This window comes from Crocodylus porosus, unplaced genomic scaffold (genome assembly GCF_001723895.1).
Source record: "Crocodylus porosus isolate Cpor-Errol unplaced genomic scaffold, CroPor_comp1, whole genome shotgun sequence".
NCBI lineage: Eukaryota > Metazoa > Chordata > Crocodylia > Crocodylidae > Crocodylus > Crocodylus porosus.
Genome location: NW_017728949.1, coordinates 60,300,381 through 60,321,612, shown reverse-complemented (window position 1 = coordinate 60,321,612; position 21,232 = coordinate 60,300,381). Strand labels below are relative to the sequence as shown.

At 39.7% G+C, this 21,232-nt stretch overlaps 1 protein-coding gene across 1 annotated transcript; it reads left to right on the top strand.

Moving 5' to 3' along the window:
• Window positions 1-394: 394 nt before the first annotated feature.
• HACD2 (3-hydroxyacyl-CoA dehydratase 2) lies at window positions 395-20,308 on the top strand. The gene is made up of 5 exons (XM_019553713.1): window positions 395-416; window positions 6,086-6,175; window positions 14,670-14,791; window positions 16,178-16,356; window positions 17,883-20,308. The coding sequence occupies exons 2-5, from the start codon at window positions 6,128-6,130 to the stop codon at window positions 17,963-17,965; spliced, it is 432 nt and encodes a 143-aa protein (XP_019409258.1). The 5' UTR covers window positions 395-416; window positions 6,086-6,127; the 3' UTR covers window positions 17,966-20,308.
• The last annotated feature ends 924 nt before the right edge of the window (window positions 20,309-21,232 follow it).

Here is a 21,232-nt window from a genome sequence, read left to right as displayed (position 1 = left end):
AGCTGCACATTTTTCCTTCTCTCCAGCCACAAATCAACACCTACCAATTTTGTTTGTGTTTAACAAATATTCCTCTTGGTCAAATCAAAATCTCTTGCTATTTGCTTCTCTCTCCAACAGGGTTTTATTGATGCATTTTGCATCTCTCAGAGGGTCAGTGGTGTTTTTTTTTCCTAGTTTTTTGTTGTTTTTTTTATAAGCAATTTCATGTCTTTTTTCCTTTAAATCCAGCTGAGATCTTTACATGCTGAAAAGCACAATTTGGCGTATCAACTGGCCTGTTTTCAGCCAACTGGTGTCTGCTAGTAGAAAGCTGAAATGATTAGTTCAGATCTCTGTGAACACGATTCATCACTTTTACGTTGTCAGAACTGTTTTGGCCCCTGTTCTTTTAGAAATTGCTGCATTGTTCTTTTTTCTGTCTCTCTGGAACATTTACTCTTGTTGATCTTGATGATTTTATTTTTGTTTCCAAGAAGTTTTATTTCTAATTTTAAAATGATCGTTATTGCAAGTTGTGCATTTAGTTGCCTTGGTGAATCTAATTTTTGAGCATTCCAGTTTGTTTGAAGCGTAGATCCATGTAGCTCTCAGTTATATAATCAGTAACTTTTTTTAGCTCTCAGCATTAATGTAATGTCCCAAAATATTTTGTATTAATCTAATGTTCTGCTTTGCTTTTCTCAAAGCAATGTTTTTGTTGAAAGCAAGGCATGTGCGTGCTTTCCTTTTTGGCTACTGAGAACCTTTGTTGGCTGCCTGGAGTGAGGCCTTGTTGCCAGCTTGATGGCACTCCCCTGTTTCCGTAACATGACAACTTTTGAAGGCCACATTCTAATCAATTCCAAACTTCAAAGAATGTCCTGTGCACTTGGCAGGTTACCCAGGGGTCAGGTAAGGGAGGCTGGCGGCCTCCTAGATTCTGTCACTCGGAGCCTAGCCAGCAGCTGGAATATGGCTCTGGTTGGCCAGGCTGTGGTTTTGGTTGGTGTGTGCTGCCCCACATTCTTTCATGCACGTATTTTTTTACCCTTGTGATCTGTCACGAGGCCAGTCACTACATCAGCCTGCCCACCCGTCTAGGGCAGTCCAACTACCTGACTCACCTGCCACACCTTTGTTGGAATTAAGAAGTTGTTCGTAGGCGGAAGGTTGCCCATTTATTTGCCTGATGCTAAGGGCATAATACACGCCTCCAAACCATCCCTACACCGTGTCCCACACCTTGTAGATGACATCCAAAAATCACTTCCAACTCCCCTGGCCCCGTTGCTGGACTGCACTTGGCCTGTGGTCCAAACTTGGCCTCAGGTGTCCTCAGACGTGCTTTGGCCACATGCCCCCTTGCTGGGGCCTCCACTCTGCTCCCTCACTGGGCTTCTGGCTCTTATGCCTCTTGGGCCTCAGGTCCTGGTAGGTGGACATTGGCCCCATCTCAGGCCCCATTCAGTGGGCCTGGGCCCTGTGCTTTTCTTTTGGGGTGTGCTCCCCTAGCCTTTCCCCTCCACAGAGCAGCAGGGGCTGAGGTTTTCTAGCACCCCATCCTCACCTTTCACCGGGGAGGCACAGATGTGGCATTTCCTGGACATTGCCCTGCCACAAGCAGCCCCATCACACCATCCAATCCCAGCATGGTGCAGTTTCAGGTCATGCCTCAGGACCAGGAACCTCCTCCATCCCCTAGTTCCTCCCCTGACCTCCAGATGTTCTGGGAGTTGCAGTCTACAGGCTGAGTAATGTTGCACTTCTGGCTCCCTAGGTCTAACTGCCAGCTCTGCTCCTAGGGCCTGGGCTTATACTGAGGCTGCCCAGCCCTCCTGCAATCTGGTGGCCCCCTTTCAGTCATATGACCATCTAATTAGGCCAAACCACATTTCCCAGCTATCCAAAGCCTGCCTGAAACCTCTTAAAGTGGCAGGCACAACCTGTGCTCCCTACCCCACCTGGCACTGCTACCTTGCACTGCAGAGAACACCTGAATGTGCAGTATGTAGTGCTGCAGATATGTCTTTGGTGCTACATACCATATGGCCGTGCTTATCTGGACACAGCCTTAGAGACTTCCTGGTTCAGGGAGGCATAAGCTTTTGCAGGCAACACCACCCGTGTTTATCAAATGCATCTGTACATTGCAGTGCCACCCTGCCCTGCAGGGGATATTCGAGGCTTTAGTGGTCAGAATTGTATTAATTTTGGTGCACACTTGAAAGGGGAATTGGGGAACATAGAGAGTACCTGGGATCTGTGTAGCAGACATTAGCTTGAACCGTGCATTGAATTGTTGATGCTCAGAATGACTTCCCTCAGAACAAAAAGGTGATGGGAAATTAATGATGGCATCCTGAAATAGGGGAATGGGTAAGTGGCATTTGGAGAAAGAGGGACAACTGGATTGTTGGAACAGAACCGTGTCATATAATGGAGTGAAGAATGGAGAGACACAGAGCCTGGGGCACGGGTGAGAAAAGAAGGAATGGCAGGGCATGGGGAGCCTAGTGAATGAAGAGGGAACGCAGGCCAAACATAGAAAGGAACAAGCTACCTCAGGCATGGGTGGGCAGATAGGACCACTGGAGTGAAGGTAGAGGTAGGGGCAGGCCTGATTGATGCCTTAGGTAGCTGGGGTTGGAGAAGTGGCACATGGAGCTGGTGTGGGGGGAACAGAGAATGGGATGCAGATGGCATGTGTTCGCTGAGCTCTGCATATGGAAACAATGAAGTGCAGTCCTTTCGTTTGTTAATAGCTATGGTGAAAACAGTCCTAGAATACATAATGCTAGCGTCGATATTTAAAGTTTCACTATCGGGAGGTATCTTGGTGCTGGCTGGCAGCTTGATGAATGCCTGCTTTGTTATAGGCAGACAAGGTTCTTTGGGTGAATATGATATCTTTTATTAGACCAAGCTTTCAGGTTTAAAAACCCTTTGTTAGGCTGAGGAAGTCTCTGCAGTTGGTGTGTGCTCTTCCTGGATGGAATGAAAAGTAAAGAAGCCAGAGGCTGGGCTGGTATACAGTACAGTCTCAACTTACACGTATTTAATTTACGCAAATTCAGCTTTATGCGCTCAGCTGCTGGGGCTGGCTGCCGGGTGCCGGCCAGGGCACAGTGTGTAGTACAGCGCTGCAGGCAATACCACATGGCGCCGCGCACGTGCCGGCATGGCTGGGGGCCTGGGGGGCTCACGCTTAGCTAGCCACTTTGTCCGGGTCCGGCGGTGGCGTTTGTTTGGCGCCGAGCCTGGCAATTTTCAACTATACGCGCTGACCTCGGAACGTAACCCCTGCATAAGTTGCGATTGTCCTGTACGTGCAAGATGGACAGTCAGTGAAGATGTAAATTGAGGAGTCAGTGGGTGGGGGGGAGAAAGGGGATGAATGTAGCAGTTAAATAGTGGAGAGGTACTTGGAGAGTCAGATGTTAGGCAGGTTATATATAACATGTCATAAATCCAGTGTCTATATTTAGTCCATGATTTTTAGTATCCAGGAGGTTGATGGAGTGGAGTTCATAGGCTCGTCTCTGAGAAGTGTTTTGTAAATTTCCTTTGAGGATTAGAACTGAGAGATTGGAGAGAGAGCGGTTTTCTTGTGAGAAGTGGATCCCCACCGGTAACTGGAAATTCCTGTCTTTGATAGATTTCTGGTGTGCGTTCATTCTGGGGCACAGTTGTTGTTTGGTCTGTCTTGTTCTGCTATACACACTATCAGAATTGCCTGCTTAATTAATTTGATCTCCATTTAAGACGTAGACCCTTGCATTTCACTGTGGGTGAGACGGTGCTGCTTTTGCGCAGTTTGAGATACTACTAAAGAATTCTTTCACAGATCTTTTTGGCATGTTTATGGATTCACTGGAAGATAGCTGGATGAGAGAGCATGCCTAACAAGGAACTTTGTTCCTTGGAGCTGTTTTGGGAGCTCCGATGTGTTGAATGTGGCACTGAACTTTACAAAGTGCTGAATGCAGAAGCTAACTCAAGAACTGCACCATCAAGCCCTTGTTATACTTAAGATATATTCATGACACCTTCCTCATTTGGACTGAAAACCTGCAATCTCCGATTGAGTTCCATCAGAAATTCAGCATCACCATTCCTCCATCCAACTTTCTCTACAATACTCCAGCACCAACATCTCCTTTTTAGACCCAATCAGTATCCAGAATGATAAAATACAGACCTCATTATACAAGAAACCCAGAGACCAACATACATATCTGCACAGAACCAGCAGTCATTCTAAACGCACCATAAAAGCTGTGATATATAGCCAAGACCTCAGATACCAGCGAATTTGCACTGAAGAGAACCCCCGGGATTGCCACCTCACCAATCTTAAAAAGGCTTTCACCCAACAAGGACACTCCTCCAGAGAGATAGATCGCACGTTTGAAAGAGCCACCCGGATACCACGTGAAGAACTGCTGCAGTACAGAAGAAAACCCCCCACAAATCGTACACCGCTGGTTATGACATATCACCCCTCCCTCAAACCTGTACGAAAAATCCTCAAACAGTTGCAGCGCATACTGAAAAGAGACCCTACTCTAAAAAAGATCTTCCCAGAGCCACCCATCCTAGCCTTCAAACAAGCACCAAACCTTACTAACCTCATCACCAGAAGCAAACACAACACTTCCCAGAGATGAGCCTATGAACTCCACTTCATCAGCCTCCTGGCTACTAAAAATCATGGACTAAATATAGACATTGGATTTATGGCGCATTATAACATGCCTGACATCTGACTCCCTGGGTATCTCTCCACTATTCGTCCCCTTTCTCCCCCCCCCGTCTCTCACTGTTTGACTCCTCAGTCTACATTTTCACTGACTACCCTTCTTGCATGCAGGCCAGCCCAGCCTCTGGCTTCTTTACTTTTCATTCCATCCAGGAAGAGCACACACCGACTGCAGAGACTTCCTTACCCTGACGAAGGGTTTTTGAACCCAAAAGCTTGCTTAATAATTGTTTTCCAACTATTTAAGTTGGTCTAATACAAGATATCAGATTTACTCAAAGAACCTTGTAAAGCTAACTAAGATTTTCACCGGTCTTGTTTGCAGCATAAAAATTAATTTCAGTTCTGGAATCTGTTTACTGTCTTTCATAGTCTTAGTTGTCATGAAGCAACAGTTGATTAAAAAGAAAAATGATGCCTCATGGTTGATGTGTCCTAAATGAGCAAGCAGATCAGATTCCCTGCTCCCCCCCGCCGTATGTTCCCGTATCTGTATTGTTGAACTAGATGAACATCCCATGTTAAACTCTATAGCTGCATCTAGATGAGCACAGACATAGCAGTGCAGGGGTATTTTTTGACCCCAGGAGATACTGGGGTTAAAAATACCCACACCAAAAAAAAGCAGGGTGGCACACACCAGTGGCAGTGTGTGCTACCCAAAACTGGAGCCTGGCTGGCTGGAGGAACAAATGTCCACACTTGTGTGGATGCGGGCTACGGGCATCTATTTACACGTACAATTAGCATGGAGCAATAAACTCCAGCACAGTTTGCATTGCAGTCGATGGCTTCTAGTGCAGTGTATATATGTGTGCCTGGGACTGCAGCAGTTAAAGCCAGGGTGGAGTAGCCCTGGGCTGGCAGCAGCCACAGGGGGTCAGCCCCAGTCATGGCGGAAGGGCTGGCTGGGTGCTACAGTGCATGGCAGGCAGCCCCAACACTACAGCACCCTCGTGCCCTGGCCAGCCCTGGTCAATACCTACGTGTGTGTTGTGGCAGTGTAAATTACTCCACTGTAGGGTAGTACTTGTCCCAAATACCACTGTCCTATGGTGGAGTTAGTTAATTTACTGTGCCGTAATACAGATGCATGTGTAGACAGTGACACTTGATGGCGGAGCTAATTAGTCAGTTTTGCAGGTGATTCTAATGTACTAGGCTCTACAAACATGTCATAGAAAACCAATACTGCTCCAAAAACTGACTATTTAATTTTTAAGTTCAAGTTCTTGCATTCTAAAAATTCAGGATGACTGTAGTTTTGATAAATTCTGCTTTATTAAATCTGTTTGTCTGACACAGTTCATGTGAACATGCTCACCAATCCTAAAATATTTTTCAGGCATCGTTCCCTCTTCTGTTGTCCTGACTGCTTTCCAGGTGATGTCAAGGGTTTTTTTGACATGGGCAGTAACACACAGTGTAAAAGAGGTAAGTGAACCAATAAAGAATGAAGGGCGAATGGGTGAGTGGTAGAAAGAAGTTAATATTGGTCATAGTCTTGCTTTATTTACAAGTGTTCTCTCCCTCCTCCCTTTTCCCTCTCCTCCCAATATAAAAATAATTTATATGAGTTTCTCTACATAAGAAAAGAATATTCGACATCAGCTCAAATCACATTCGTTATAATGCAGTATTCTATTTTTCTGACACCCTAATTATATTTGTGCACCATCCTTAAAGCTACTGAAATGGTTGGAAAAATTTGCATGCTGGTATTTTACTTCACTTGTGGTGACACCCTCCACATGAAAGTATAAAGCAAAATAGAATAACCTGCTGTTTTTCCAGATACTACAGGACTTTGGATCATAACCATTCGTTCCACTTTTGTTTTCTCCCTTTTACAGTCTTCTGAACTCTTAAGTGTTTTGTAGTTGAATCCAAGCTCTTCCTTTCCAAAATGGGTATTTTATCACCCTGGTCTAGGTTTTGATGGGAAAGATGCAATATTTAATTTGCTAGTTACTAAAACTTGGATATTCTGGGAAATATTTTGTAAACAGGTCATGGAGCTACTAGAGCCAGTAAGAAATTGTCACTCTCTTAGTGAAATTTCTCACGGGAATTCCTTTCATCATTGTTTCATGGCACTCGATCCCACTGTATAATTTTGATTTGGGCAGAACCAAATTGCTGTATCCTGAATCTTGATAATTTATAATGTCCTTTCCCATTCAGCTCCTTATTCTGTTTTCATTGAAGCAGATAGCAAAGCTTTTACTCAGAGCTAGAGCAGGATCAAGCATTGCAGCCATATTCCTATTCTCTAAGAAGCTCTCATCACTTTTCTAAACAAAATTTCTAATATTGTTTTCCTTGTACAGAGATGAAATATTTAAAAGGTAGTCATTTGCCTTTTAATGATAAAAAAAACCAACAAGAATAGTTAAATGTACTATAATAGTTCCTAAAGTATGACATGGATTGTCCAAATATGTAGGAAGATTGTATAAGAATATTAATTTATAAAAAAAAAAAAAAATAGAAGAAAAGAATTTAGTATATGAACAATGCTGTCAGGACAGTCAGAGTGGATTTCGTTGGGTTTCTAAACCGACCATGATTTTGGTAAGTTTCCTCTATTGTCTCACACCTGCCCAGGGAAAGACAAATGAACAAAACCAAAGCTCATACTTTCTACCTCCATCTGCCCCAAATGCCTAACTAAGATCTTAAATCTCTTAAAACCCTTAAATCATTTTTATGAGCACTGTTTTCTAGGATATATTCCCCAGTTCTGAAAATATGCTCTGCATCCTTCTTTCCTCTGTCTATACCTTTTAAATGTGCCTGTCTTAAGATGTGTTTTGTTTGAATGACTCCAACTTACATAGGAGACCAGAAGATCTGCAGTCTGTGCTGTCCTCATTACTAGCCAGACTGCATCATCTGCACGTTTCATCAGCGGTGTCTAAAGTAGTGGTCCTAGTCCTGATCCAGGTGGAACCTTACAGAAACACCCATATTTGATGATATCCTGCTGAGAATCACTTCATGGAGATTTGCTACTGAGTTCTGACTCTGTCCGTGTGTGCTTTCACCTGTTACTGTTATTTTTTTCATCAGAATGTTTGTTGGGCATTTCCAAGTGAAATACCTCAGAATTATTTTACATCTATAAAGTTTACTACACTAGTTGTCTCATCAAAGATTGAAGTTACTGCTGGTATAACTTTTTGCCAAAAGTACATCTTAGTTCATTATTGGCTAATTATTTCCTGTATTCCTTTTATGGACAGATACCTAAGAGTATGCGTCCCCGTTGCCATAGTCCACAAAGCTTTCTACTAAATTTTCCTTATTCCTATATTTGTTTTTCCTAGCTAGCCCATGCACATATGTTAATTATAAGGCCTTACAACCATGACCTTTTTCTTCCTACTGTCATGATGCTTGCTCGTTTAGTATTCTAGTTCACACAGTTTAATACAATTACTGGGGAAGCAGAGAGAGACTTAAAACATTTTTCAATAAAAATGCAAAACGCTTGAGTAAATACTGTGCTCTACTTGACAGGTCTTACTGTGAATCCAGATAATTGTAGTTAGGATCTTTATCATCTCTAAAGGGGGAGTGTGGGGTGGGAAACCTTACTGGTGGTAAGTGCCTAATTTCAAGTAAGCTAAAAAGCAAAGGCTTCAGGAAATAGATTGATTAATGTAAAACATTAATTCTTTAAGAAACCCCCTTAGACAATACAGGAAACTATCCTTGTCAGTTCTGTTGTATTTTGGACTGAATGGTTCTTTTAATGCAAGAATAATGGTAAAGGACTTATCCATGCTGAATAATTTTTTTCAGTCTTAACACCAGAATTATTAAGGATTGGGTTGTCTGTGCTACTGTCTTATTATCCTAAGATTTAGGTTTATGGATGGTGAGGACTTAGGTAAAGCTAGCTACCTTCAAGAATGGCTTTTCTACTACCCAGAACAGTAACAGTAAAGGAGAGAGCAGGTCAGGTTAGGAGAGTCTGTCGATTTTTGTGCACCAGCAATGATGCCATAGCATCTGGGTAGATGTTTTTGCACTGTCATGAGAGTTTTCTGCTTTTTCTAAAGGGCTGTCTGGACAAGTGAGATCCTTGACGAAATCCAGGATTAATTTCTTACACACCTGTGTGGATTTAGTAAGACCTGTGGATGCATGAGGTTTTATAATACACTTCAGTTTTTATGTTAACTTGAGTGAGAAGCATTTAATATCCTGCTTATCCAGATTGCTTGTAGATATGGTTCATTATTTGGAAGAAGAAACATCAGTAACATATTTTCTTGTTCTTTTGACCGTTTAAAAACCTATTTTGACGTGATTTGAAGTATGATTCTTGCTCTTAACGTATGTGTGCTTTCATGATATTTTTGTTTGGTGTTATCCTATTCCTAAATATAACAGTCAACTGTAGCTGCATGGTAAACTTCCCTTGCGCTTTGTTCACTGTTTGGGGGAGTGATTAGATGCTTTTTCTACAGTCAGCTGGGACGTGGCAGTTGTTAGCTATGTGGGGCAGGTCCAGTGTGTGGTACAGTACATGCGGTCCAGCAGGTATTTATGGGAATCTGTTTAGCCTCTGGTGAGTCCTGGTATTAAGACAATGAATAAGAAAGGGAAGGAATGGCCAGGAATGAATAGCTCAGTTAAAAGTAAGCAGTGGAATAACACAGCCTTTTTAGTTTTTTATGTTCCCCGTTTTATGTAGATCATCAACGACAACGATGGAATCATCTGGTGATTTGTCAGTGGCTTGAGTGTAATGTTGCTTGATGATTCCTCACTCCAGTAGAAAAGCATTATTATTATGGGATCTTGTATGGAACCAGTTAAACAGCTGGGAGAGGGGTTAGATGCACTTTCAAGCAAACAGTGACCTTCCTCAACTCCAATATTTAAAAAAAATTAGTACAGTTGGTCAGGGTGGATTTGATTTAAATCAAATTGATTTTAATTTATGAATTAAACCACTGCTCAGTAAGCCTTGATTTAATTATTGTTTTCTACCAAAAGTGCATTTTTGTTGCGTGATATAACCTTCATTAAAATATTCCCAAACAGGCTCTCTTTTATGGTCTGGCAAGCCTGCTACCATGATAGGTTTTCCCTTCTACCATACCATTCGCTCAGTAGATCTCAAATCAATGGAGAGGCTGTACTCAGAAACTTATCCCTCAAGACTTCTGGAATATTCTGCTTAAAATGTTTCTCTCTTGTTTCTACTGCCCCGCCCTGCCCTCCTCCTGCATTTCTCTCCAGACTCCTCTTCCTTGCCCAGATCTGCCCCCCCCATAAGCCTCTATTCATTTAACTTCTTGAAACTTTGCACTTTTAGAAAAACTTGCAGAGAGACCTGATGGGTGGGTAATCCAGTCTGTTATCTTTCATGTTACCTCTGGAGGCACAAATCCAGAGTTTGAGAACTGAAACTAAGCATCACAGAGATGCTTACTGGGATCTGCAAGGCTGAGCACTGACTCCCACTGGGTTTTCTATAATCTTTTCTCATCTATAGAAGAGCCTCTGAGAACCCCATAAGATTGGGTCCCTAATATAATCCATGGCCTGTTGTGACTTATTTATAAAACTTTTCTAAATAAGTTACATGAATATAGTCTCAAATCATATATAATTAGAAGTTATAATACCTCTTCCATGATGACATCTTTGAGCTCTAGCATATCTTAAATTAAAATGATCTGTATATAGGTTTATGTTTAAAAAAATCTTAACAAAAACATTCAAATACAATTAAATAAAGAAATTGATTTAAATTTTAAAATCTGATATATTTTTTTTTAAATTGTTGATTTTTATCCACCCTGCAGTTGTTTCAATAAAAGTTTAGTAAAGGGAAATCCTTGGTTGTCATATATTTTCTGGACTTTCCTGGCTACAATGCCTCAAATCCTACTAAAAAGTTGAACAGTGGGTATAATGTATATAAGCTTTCTAATTTTTAAAACTGACCTTTTCAGAAAACAATTGAATTGTAGCAAAGTATTTTAGGGAAGTGTATCTGTGCTTTACAGTATCTCGTGTGGGTAGATGAAACATCAGTCTAGGTCTGAAACTGCCATCTGCTATTAGCCGAGTATACCAAAAAATGCTTGAGAAAAGGGAGACTGCCATTTAACTGTGCTAATAGCGTAGTTTATTGCTCTGGGATAGTTAGAACTTTTTAGTCTGTAGCATTTATTGGTATTGATGAGACAAAGTCCACACTAAAAGTTTGACGGTCAGTGACAGAACGTTGTGAGTTAATCATGACTGCATACTCCGGTTTTACATCAGTGTAATTTTTGTAGTGATCTGCCAATAGTGCATTATCAAGACCCACGCATCTTTTCTAAACCCCCATTTTCTGTGTGAAGACCACATATATATACTGTGGAGGGAACTGAAGTTGTTTAGTGTTTCTATTTTAAACTCTGCCCATTTTTCAATCATTTGTGGCTTTTTGATGTGTTCATCCTGTGGACTGAATTTTCTTTCTGGAATGGCTTCTTCCCCAGGATTAGTTTCTGGGTTTTATTTTGTTTTTTCTGATTGATTTTTAAATAGGGCCACACACCAAATGCCTGAATTGTTTTGCTGACTGACATCTACCAGTAGAAATTTCACACCCTGCCTCCCCAGAAAGGTCAGGTTCTCGCTTTGTTCCTACACTGTACGGTTACAACCCCTTTCATGCATCTGCGAGAGGAAACAACAGTAGAGGTTGCATGAACAATCTTACTTGTCATTTCTTGAGTTATGAATCTTCATTTTGTATTCTAACAGTTTTTCTTAACTAATATAAAGTGCCTCTTATTCACAGTCATCAAGATAATCAAAAAATAAGTGCAGAACCCACATTGGTGATGAATCAGTTTAAAACAGCTGTCAACAACAGTTTAGACCATGGTCTGAACAGCTTAGTTAAGGTAGTATGTTAAATGATCAGTCATATTAAGAGCATGAAATGCTTTGAATGCAGTACTAAAGGTTTATTCAAATGTCTGCAGTGAAAACAGTATATTTTTAAGTCAAAAATAAAATACAGAGGGATTTTTAATAAGAGTCCAGTGATTTTTTTGCAGAGAGCACATGGCTGCTAAGCATAACCCTGCAATCACTCCCTTACACTGCCCCGGATATGCTCTTCTAGGGAAAGGGATGATATTTGTGCTGAATTGGTGCAAGCTGTGTCTGATTGAATGAGATTCTTTATTACTGAATGAGGCTGTTTAGCAAATCAGATCTTTTGAGGTTTGATGTGCTTTTCAGACAGATTCACAAATCTGTTTCATTTGAAGCATTAAAAGAAAAACCCTACACACACAATGAGGAGTTCTAGTCATTATAAATATTTACCAACAGGCATACTGATAATTAATCTGGAACCTCGTTCTTTCTCTAGTGGGATAATTACGTTAGAAGAAGCATGGTAAAGAAAGGAATACTAGTCACCTGCGTCTTTGTTTCACTATTTGCAGACTGTTCTAAAACATTTTAATAAGCTTCCCACTAAACTATTTTCCAGCGTTGTTTGTTTGGCTGGTTAGATATAGAAGCAGGTTCCTGTAGTAGTGCTACAACCACTGGGAATCATTTTCAAATGCATTTCTGTAAGAATAGATTGGGAATGAAAAGAGTTATGATTTGAGAAAGCCATGGTTACAGAAAAGTTATACCACAGATTCGATAGCGAATACTTTCCCCCTCTTCTCAAACTGTGTGCTTTGGACACCAAGCGTAAGAACCAGTTTTTTGCTCTTTGTCCCGGTCTTCTTTTCCACCCCTTCCCCACCCTCAGCTCACGCCTTCAATTTTTGTGCTATATCTAACCACAATTTTGTTGCTCATGTCCACCCTTAAGCCCCTCTGATCCCAAGGCAGGTGAAGGCTTGTACAGTGACCTGGCTGATTAAACTGTCACCAGGATACATTCTTTTCCCTTGTGAAACAGCACGACTGAAATGAACTAATTAAATCCTGCTCCTGATTTGACCAGAAGGTGCAGGTGTTGAGTGCTGTGAAGTCTGTCTGGCCTGGGAAACACTGCCATCTCTGCAACACTTGTACTTCTGTCTAGTTGAGGAGTCAGCCCTGCTGTCTGTAAAGCGAGAGCATCCAAAGGTCCCAGCTGGGTTTCAGATTCCATTCTCTAGAAATAGATGGGCAAATGCAGTCCTCTTCCGTGAAGATCCCTTTTTTATACATGAAACTAGAGGAATTGCTATACAACATGCAAGCAATTGGTTTCATGTTAGAAGAGATGCAGAAAATTTGCTAGCAAGTGAGGTAGAAGCTGCTTGAAATATGTGTATTATAATCACGAATAATAACAATAGCCTTTTCTGGAGCTGCTGCATTTTCCTATGTAAGGTCACGTTTTGCAGTCTGTGCTTACTAAAAGTGCCTTTTTACCTATAGTCCCCCTGAGCTTTTTACAAGCAAACATATGATCACCTCTGTTTACGTGCAAAGGTTTCAGTGGGCCCATATCTTTTCTTGTTCCTCTTTTTTGTGTGTGTGCATGTACTTTAGTGAGTTGTTTGTATCATCTGCATCAAGTGACTTCCTTTTCCCAAAGAACTGGGGGGGGGGGAGAGGAAAATAAGCAGGCACTGATTGAAGAGGTTTTTTTGTTCCCACACTCCAGTAAAATTTGGCTCGGGGTTCTAACACAGCTGAGAAAATGCATGGCACTACTGGAAAAAACTAAGTGTAAAAATGTTTGCTGAAATGCATATTATGCATGACAGGTTACAGCAGTTCATAATACAATTATATGGCCACATAAACTGCCATAAAGTTTGACAGATAGTTGCGTTCCCAAGTCTAATCTAGCACTTTAAAAAAGAGATGTATTGTTGTGAATGTAGCCTTCAGAATGTGAATAGAGTAACACGGATTCTGTGATATGTCCCAAACACCGGCTCTGAGAGGTAGGAAGTGTCCCAGTCTTCTGCATCTACACTGAAATCCAAAGATGCTTTTTAAATGATCTCTTTAGTGGAAATTGTGGTAGAAAAGGAGCCAAGGTAGAAAAAGGCAGATAGTTGAGTTTTTAGAGAGGTCCTGCCTCAGCCTTTAATTAGTGTCTAAAATTGAAATATAGACTTCTGTCTCCCTAGGAGAGTTCCCCCTTTTTCCGAATCAAACTAGTAACCTGTAATTTTCCCTTGGCAGCTTCTGTCATGAGTTAATATTTTCCAAAATAAATTCTAAATCACACAGAAGTAAATATATGGGACTGTGTAAATCTATCTACTGATGGGGCTGCCCTCAACACAGTATGTGAATGCCTCACACTCTTGAATGTATTATCCTCATAACGTCTTCCTAAGGTAAGGAGATACTATTATTCCCAGTTTGCAGATGGAGGGCCTGAGGCACAGAGAAACTGCAGTCAACTAAAGTCAAAGGTCACACAAGAAATTGTGACAAAGCAGGAAATTGGACCAAATCTCTTCAAGCCCTAGGAGTTGTACCCCAGTCATTATCCACCCTTCATCTTTTAACTAAATCTAATATCATCTGCTCTGTGGGGTAGAAGGCAAGAATTAAACTGGAGTTAGACTGTCTGTATATATCTGGCAGGTTACTGAATTGTTCCATTTTCTGCACATCACTTGGACTTAATGGGGGCGTAGCATAGTTGAGTCATGAATGCAAACCATAGTGTTCAGGCAGCAGGTTTACACTGTTCACATTGTCCAATTTTCTTGTGAATTTTTCATTATTGACAATTTTATTTATTAATTCTAAATACAATTGCAAAAGCACTTTGTTGCTCTTAAAATATTTGGAATTCATTCTCATAACTGATGTGCTGAAACCATCTGTAAGGATTAATTTCTTTGTGAAGTATTTCTTGGTGTATGAGTTGTTATTAATAACATTTCTCCATTTATATTGTACATTTTCCTTCTCTCTTAAATAGGTACAGAGTGAAGACAGTGTGCTCTTATTTGTTGTTGCCTGGACAGTCACAGAGATTATCCGTTATTCCTTTTATACATTTAATTTACTAAACCATCTCCCTTATCTTATCAAATGGGCCAGGTAAGGCTTCTTTATAAATCTTGCAACACCAAAATGTATTTACTGACATGGCAGAAATTTACCCTTTAACAAAACAGAAAAATTGTCCAGTAAGTAATGAAAATGGTGGTGGCATGAAGAATTGGTGATCATTAGCAAATTGGCACCTTTGTAAAAACAGAAGTTGAGACCTATGAGACGTTTAACTTCTCCAAATGAGAGGCCTCATTCTCTTCGTGATCATGAAAGGAATACAAAATTCTTGTTTTGAACTGTTTGACATTTTGGTAACATGATAAAGCACCAGCTTCAGTATTTGAGTTTTGCTCTGATCTGTGGGTCAGAGTGAATGACTTAATTTTTGTGCGGTCTTATAGCTCAAAAGTGCTCTAAAACAATTGTAATCCACTAGATGAGACTATTGGTTTGTAGCAACAGTCCTTTTTATTTTTCATGTTTGGTAGACCGTGGTGAATATGAAAAGTGAGTTTAAGATTTTAGGTAAATGTGTAAATGAAACTTAGTGAAAAGCTTCCTTCAATCAAGTAATTAAAAAAGGTATTTTGGGGTACTGAACTTGTGCCTATCTTTCCCTGCCAATTTGTCACATTTTCTTTACAGGAAAAATAATCGTTCCCCATTGTTTTGTATACAAAAGGGTTGTCTGACTCTATGTAAATGAATGGTAGTTAAATGCACAAAGTAAACAAATATGAAAAAAACCAGGCAATGCTTTATCTAGTGTCCTTTCTATAAATCCGAAAAGGTTCAAGCAAATGTTATATTTGTGGCCCCCTTTCATTGTGTTCAGTTGTACCGTTACAGTTTTTTTCAAACCTCATATTTTTAATATTTCAATAAGAGTTGGAATGGTAGTAATATATCCATCATATATTTTTTTTTATCTGCTGTAAATTCTTCCTTTTTAAATTGGTCATCTAGCTTGAAAAATATGTTGTATGTTTGACAGGCTTTTGTATACGGGGCATTTCATTGAGGTGAGACGCATTTTTAAAGCCAACATCCTCAAATGATCTAGAGCTCAGGGAATCTTGTATCTACAAGACTGCTTTTACCTGACTTTTTATATCAACTAGGTACTAACCCTTTTAAACAAGAGAGCTACCTCTACTGGGTGGCTTAGAAATTCAGTTTATAATATTTTAGGGCTGTTCTCCAATACAGTTTTTAACTCATTGGAAGCATCTCAGCTTTCAGTTCAATTTGACTCATTTTACATAGGCGGTAATGGATGCAGTGATCCCATACCAGTTAATAGAGAAACAATATAAATATTACATTTATTTGAGAGGTTTAGACACTTAAGTAAGCATAACTTTGTTTAGCAAAAACCTGTAAGAATCCAGTCTGACTTATTTAAAACTTTTCCCAAATACTTTGTTCTAGGTACACGCTGTTCATAGTACTGTATCCAATGGGAGTCTTAGGCGAATTACTCACAATATATGCTGCTTTACCCTTCGTCAGACAGTCTGGCTTGTATTCCATTAGTTTACCTAATAAATACAATTTCTCCTTTGACTACTATACATTCCTGATCCTGGTTATGATCTCTTACATTCCACGTAAGTACAGCATTACATTAGATTATTATGTTAAAACAGTAGAGGCCAACTAGAAAATGGGGGATTAAAGTACACACATCAGTAGCTACTTTTACAGGTAGCAGCATCATTTTTGAGAGTTACTTGGAAAAAAAAAGATCAGGCGAAGGTAGTCTGTTTCTTCTCCCTTGTTGAAATATCAAATACCAATAATGCCTTTTGGTAAATGGTAACCATTTTTATCACTTTCCTGTGTCTGGTTTTTTCCATTAACAGAACTTTAATCTTCCAAAAAGAGTTTGAAACAAGTTAGTACAGAGAATGGACTGTAGTCTTTGTGAGAAATACTACTTTTGTACTCTGCTAGAGAGAGCAAAGTGAAAAAAGTTTAAACAAATCTTGCTGATTTCTGGACGGGGGCACCTGAAACTTTTTTTTTAGTGTTCAATTTAAGTAGGGCAGGACTGTTGTTGGGTTTTTTGTGTGCAAAAATTGCTTAGAGAACACAGCTGGTGTAAACTAGCCTTGTCTGGGTCATGTCGTTCACTAGATGAACTGCTTTGGAGCTGGGCATTCAGGCTTGTTCAGTTATTTATGTGCATCTCTCCAACCTCCCATTTTACTGTGCTTTTCTTTAAAGCTTATCTTGTATAAATGCAATTTTCCATTCCCTTTGCTTTCCCAACCCTGTGCTTCCCACTTTCAGGATCCAAGAAACTGTTCCAGAATTGGTGCATTTTTTTTTTTTTTATTATTATTATTTTTTAAATCTCCCTTCAGGACCCTTTTTCTTATTTTGTGTATGCAGTCCAGGGGCCTTTTTATTTTTCCCTCCCTATATACAGATAGCTTCTGCTTAGAGAGATGACTCTGAGGACACAAGAAGCACCACACTGGGTCAGACCAGTGGTCCATCTAGCTCAGCATCCTGTCTCCAGCAGCGGATGCTGCAGAGGGAGAGCATTGGACTGGATATATCTAGAGTGCTCTATCTCCTATTCAGTACTCCCTGGCATCCAGCGTTTACTGGGTTAGAGATGCCAGAGGAAACATCTCCAGCCTTTCTGTTTAATAGCTATTAATAATTCTATCACCCATGAATGTATCTAGTCCCTTTTTGAATACGGCTTTGCTATCTGCCTCTCCAGCACCTGTGGCAGTGAATTCCAGAAGTTAAGTGCGAGTTGCTTAAAAAAGTACTAGCACCCTGGGACTAGAGTGATGTAATCTTTAATATTGAAACGTAGTCTGGAATGAAGATCTATGTTGAATCAAACAGAAAAATAAGGTATTCTTTTTGACGTTAAAAAAGTGATCAGGCCGGCCACAACTGATGAATTGCACCTCAGATCTCTAGTGAAAAAAATCTGCATCTCCATTTCCTCTATTACTACTACCTCTCTCTTTCTGCAGGATTTTAGATAGAAGTGGAGGTAAGCAATTTCAGATTTTCACAGAGAGAGTGTGACCTTGAGTATGTAAGTGCCTTCTGTCGGGTCACGAGCCTGACTTTATACTGTATTTACATAAGTCTGTTCTCTTTTCAGTCTTCCCTCAGCTGTATTTCCACATGCTACATCAGAGGAGAAAGGTACTTTCTCATACTGAAGAACACAAGAAGTCGGAGTAATTCCAGCACTTTTTTGGAACTTTTCACACATCAGAATGCTGCAGATTTTTCAATATCCAGCACGTTTATAGAGAATAAAGTTAAAACTAAATCGGAGGTAAAAAAAGGCCTATAACTTAGAAAGAATAACTAATAAACTTGTTAATTTTGTTGAATATCATATGAAAACTGGATTATCATTTTCAGCATGCACTGCTATGGAGAATTTCTCAATTTTACGTGGCTTAGGCATTTTAGCCTTTTACCTTTCCTTACTTTACATAAAAACCCTTTTTAGCATATATTGCTATATGCCTGAGAGTTGAAGAATGAGTGACAAAGTTGTACTCACTACATGCAGTGCTTGAATTGGATTTATATTATTGACATGCTTATCCAAAGGTGCTTGACTGCATGCCAGAAATTGTATGTATTCCTGCAGAAGCAAACTATATTCTCTGGAATGCTCTAACATTTTGGCTGGGACTCCAGCAAAGGGGGTAGCCCAGGCAGACTGCTTCAATCTAGTAAAACAATGTGTGGATTTAAAAGGCAGTGGGGGTGAGAGCAGGGAAACAATTACTGGAGCCTAGAGAATGCAGTTCTCTAGGAGATTAAACTGTACAGTGTCTGACAGGAGTGTGTTCCTTAAAGATTCAGTGTAAACTGATTACCTTGAACACTGATTGTTTTTAGTGCTACTCCTGCAGAGGTCACAAGGGTGCCCTGAAGTATTAAAATTGTTCTGAATACAGCAGCCTCGGTTCTCCTTTTTTATTTTTTAAAAGGAGAGTGAAATGTTAATGTTTCTGAATAGTTGGACAGAGTATTGTCATCAGTAATGAACATATACAATGTGGTAATGTGAAATATATCACTTAGTAACTTGGTGTTTTCTTCCCTTTTTGCCTTTAAATTATTATTTCTAATTGGTATCTGCTAAGCTCATTTAAGTCTTTTTTGTTTATGCAGTTGTAAACACAGATAGGATTCAAATATTTTAAGAATAAATGTAGATAATTGGAATCTAAATGTTCCACACAGAGCCTTTTTCCAAATTGTTTTGGATGATTAGACTTAAATGTATAGTCAGCAGTTTCAATGATGCTGTTAAATCCAATATGAATCTAGTAAATCCAACTGTTTTTCTTTAAACCTAGTCATTTAGAGAAACAGTATTTCCATGAATGGGTTTATGATTACATTGTCTAAAAGAGCTGTTTTTAGAGAGAGAAATTTCTCTAATCTTTTTGGTATGACTCTTGTCAACTTGTTCCCGGTTCCATCCAGAAACCAAGGAGGATTTTACCAGAGCTCATAATGGTCAAGAGCACTCCGCAGATGAACAGACCTTAACATTTAGTTCAAATGGTGCCGTGTTAGCAACGGGAGGGGAAGAAAAACTAAGGCTGCCTTAGCTCATGGGCTAATTAGAACACATCAGAGCAGTCAATTAATAGAGTCTGCTCCTCACTGTCACGTGTATAAGCCCCCACATGTTTAAAAATGGTTGCATGGGCACTTTATCTAAACCTTCTCAAATGAGGGTTAGATAAAGTGTCCCATGGCCATTTTTATGCACAGGGCCTTAATACATGTGAAGGTGAGGTGTTTAAATTAGAGCAATTAGAGCTCTAATTAAAACGCCCCTCCCCACCCCTGAGCACATGTATAGGCAGCCTAAAATTGTAGTTCATATTAAAACACTTTCTTCGTTTGGGGTAGGAAAAATATAAAGCCTACACTAAGTAAAAGTGCTTATGTATTTTAAAGGTAGTAAAATGTTGTGTATGTCTTGCTTCCTTTAGTGGAATAGAGAAATGCAGAGTGGCTCAAACACGCTGCAACAAAATAGGATATACTTATATTTTTGAACAATAAATTTCTCCTGTTCCCTTCAAACTAGCTATCCAAGTTGATGACGGAGAGTGTTTTCAGTGGAAGGCACCTAAATAAAAAAGCAAAATGGCCTAAATTTCCAGAAATGCTGAAGTCTGTGGGGATTGTGGATGCTCAGCTGTTTTGAGAAGCCACTTTGATTTAGGTTGGAGTGGCTTATAAAGTTAGGAGTCTTACGCTCCCAGTGTTGTTTCTTTGTGTTTTTTTTAAAATGACATGAAGTGAAGTACATTAATTCTTATTGGAAATTATACATTAGTTTACTTTGTTTCTTATGAAGCAGAGAAATTGCTGCAAATTGGGGGAAGGCTCTTTGCAACTAACCTATTTAATTAAATAAGCTTTGTGTTTTGAAATGCTTAATCTACCAGTATCATGATACCAATACAAAGATAGTTGACCACACAAATGCAAATGAAATCCTACCCCTTTGTAAAAACAACAACAAAAAAAGACTCCCAAAAAGTGTTGTGTTGTGTTGTGTTGTGTTGTGTTGTTTTGTTTTGTTTTAAGGATTTTGTTACAAGAGAAAGCATCATCAGACATAAACCTCTTGCACTGGAAAAACAAGCAAACATTACAACAAGCAAAATCCATTTGGCACAAAAAAGAGGAATCTAGCACTTGATCCTGCAGTGGTTACTCAGGCTAAACTCCTGTAGCGTCAGGCTCTGAGAGATCTTTTGTAATACATGGGGTTTTCTTTCTAATGCATATTTAGTTGTAGTTTTATTTCTTTTCATAAATTGAAAACAAGTGGCCTCCTCTGTAGTAGGCGGCTGTTCCTGAAGTTTCTTTTGAGTTTGAGAACCTAATACTGGAAGCTTTTGTAGTTGTTGGGGTTTTTTTGGTACAATCTAGGGTTATTTTTCACAAGCTTTTAGTCTGACTTGACTTTTCTCTCCTGTCAGCATTACCAAACTGCCACAGCAGCCATCCCTTATCTGCGTTGGTGGTTTTTGTGCTGAGCCTAATAGTATTGTAGACAGGTTATTAACTTGTGCCCTACAATGCTTCTTCACCCATGTTTATCATTTCATGGGAAAGACCATGGTCCTTTCCAGTAGACACATCTCACATTGAGTTGTAGAAATTTTCATATTGTAAATCACAGTGAAGCACAGACTATAGTACAGACAAACACATGGTAATTTTTCACAATGTAATGTTTCTATCAACATTTTTTTTTTAATTACCAATAAAAAAGGTTAGCATTTGTGTGGACCAATCTGCAGTACCATTTTAAAACCTATCTTTCCTATTCAAATATTCATGAATATGCATCAATCAGATCCAGTATATTTTGATGCATATTCATGTGATGCAGTTTGGGTGAAAATTATACATGATACGCAGCTGTTTTTGTATTTTTTTTCTATGTTGTGAAGA

What these genes read in the sequence shown, in the direction of transcription:
- HACD2 (XM_019553713.1), top strand. Translation starts at nt 6,128, where the DNA reads ATGTCAAGGGTTTTTTTGACATGGGCAGTAACACACAGTGTAAAAGAG. An exon ending in TAACACACAGTGTAAAAGAG is followed by an intron (nt 6,176 to 14,669) that starts GTAAGTGAACCA and finishes TCTCTTAAATAG; the next exon opens with GTACAGAGTGAAGACAGTGT. An exon ending in TATGATCTCTTACATTCCAC is followed by an intron (nt 16,357 to 17,882) that starts GTAAGTACAGCA and finishes TTCTCTTTTCAG; the next exon opens with TCTTCCCTCAGCTGTATTTC.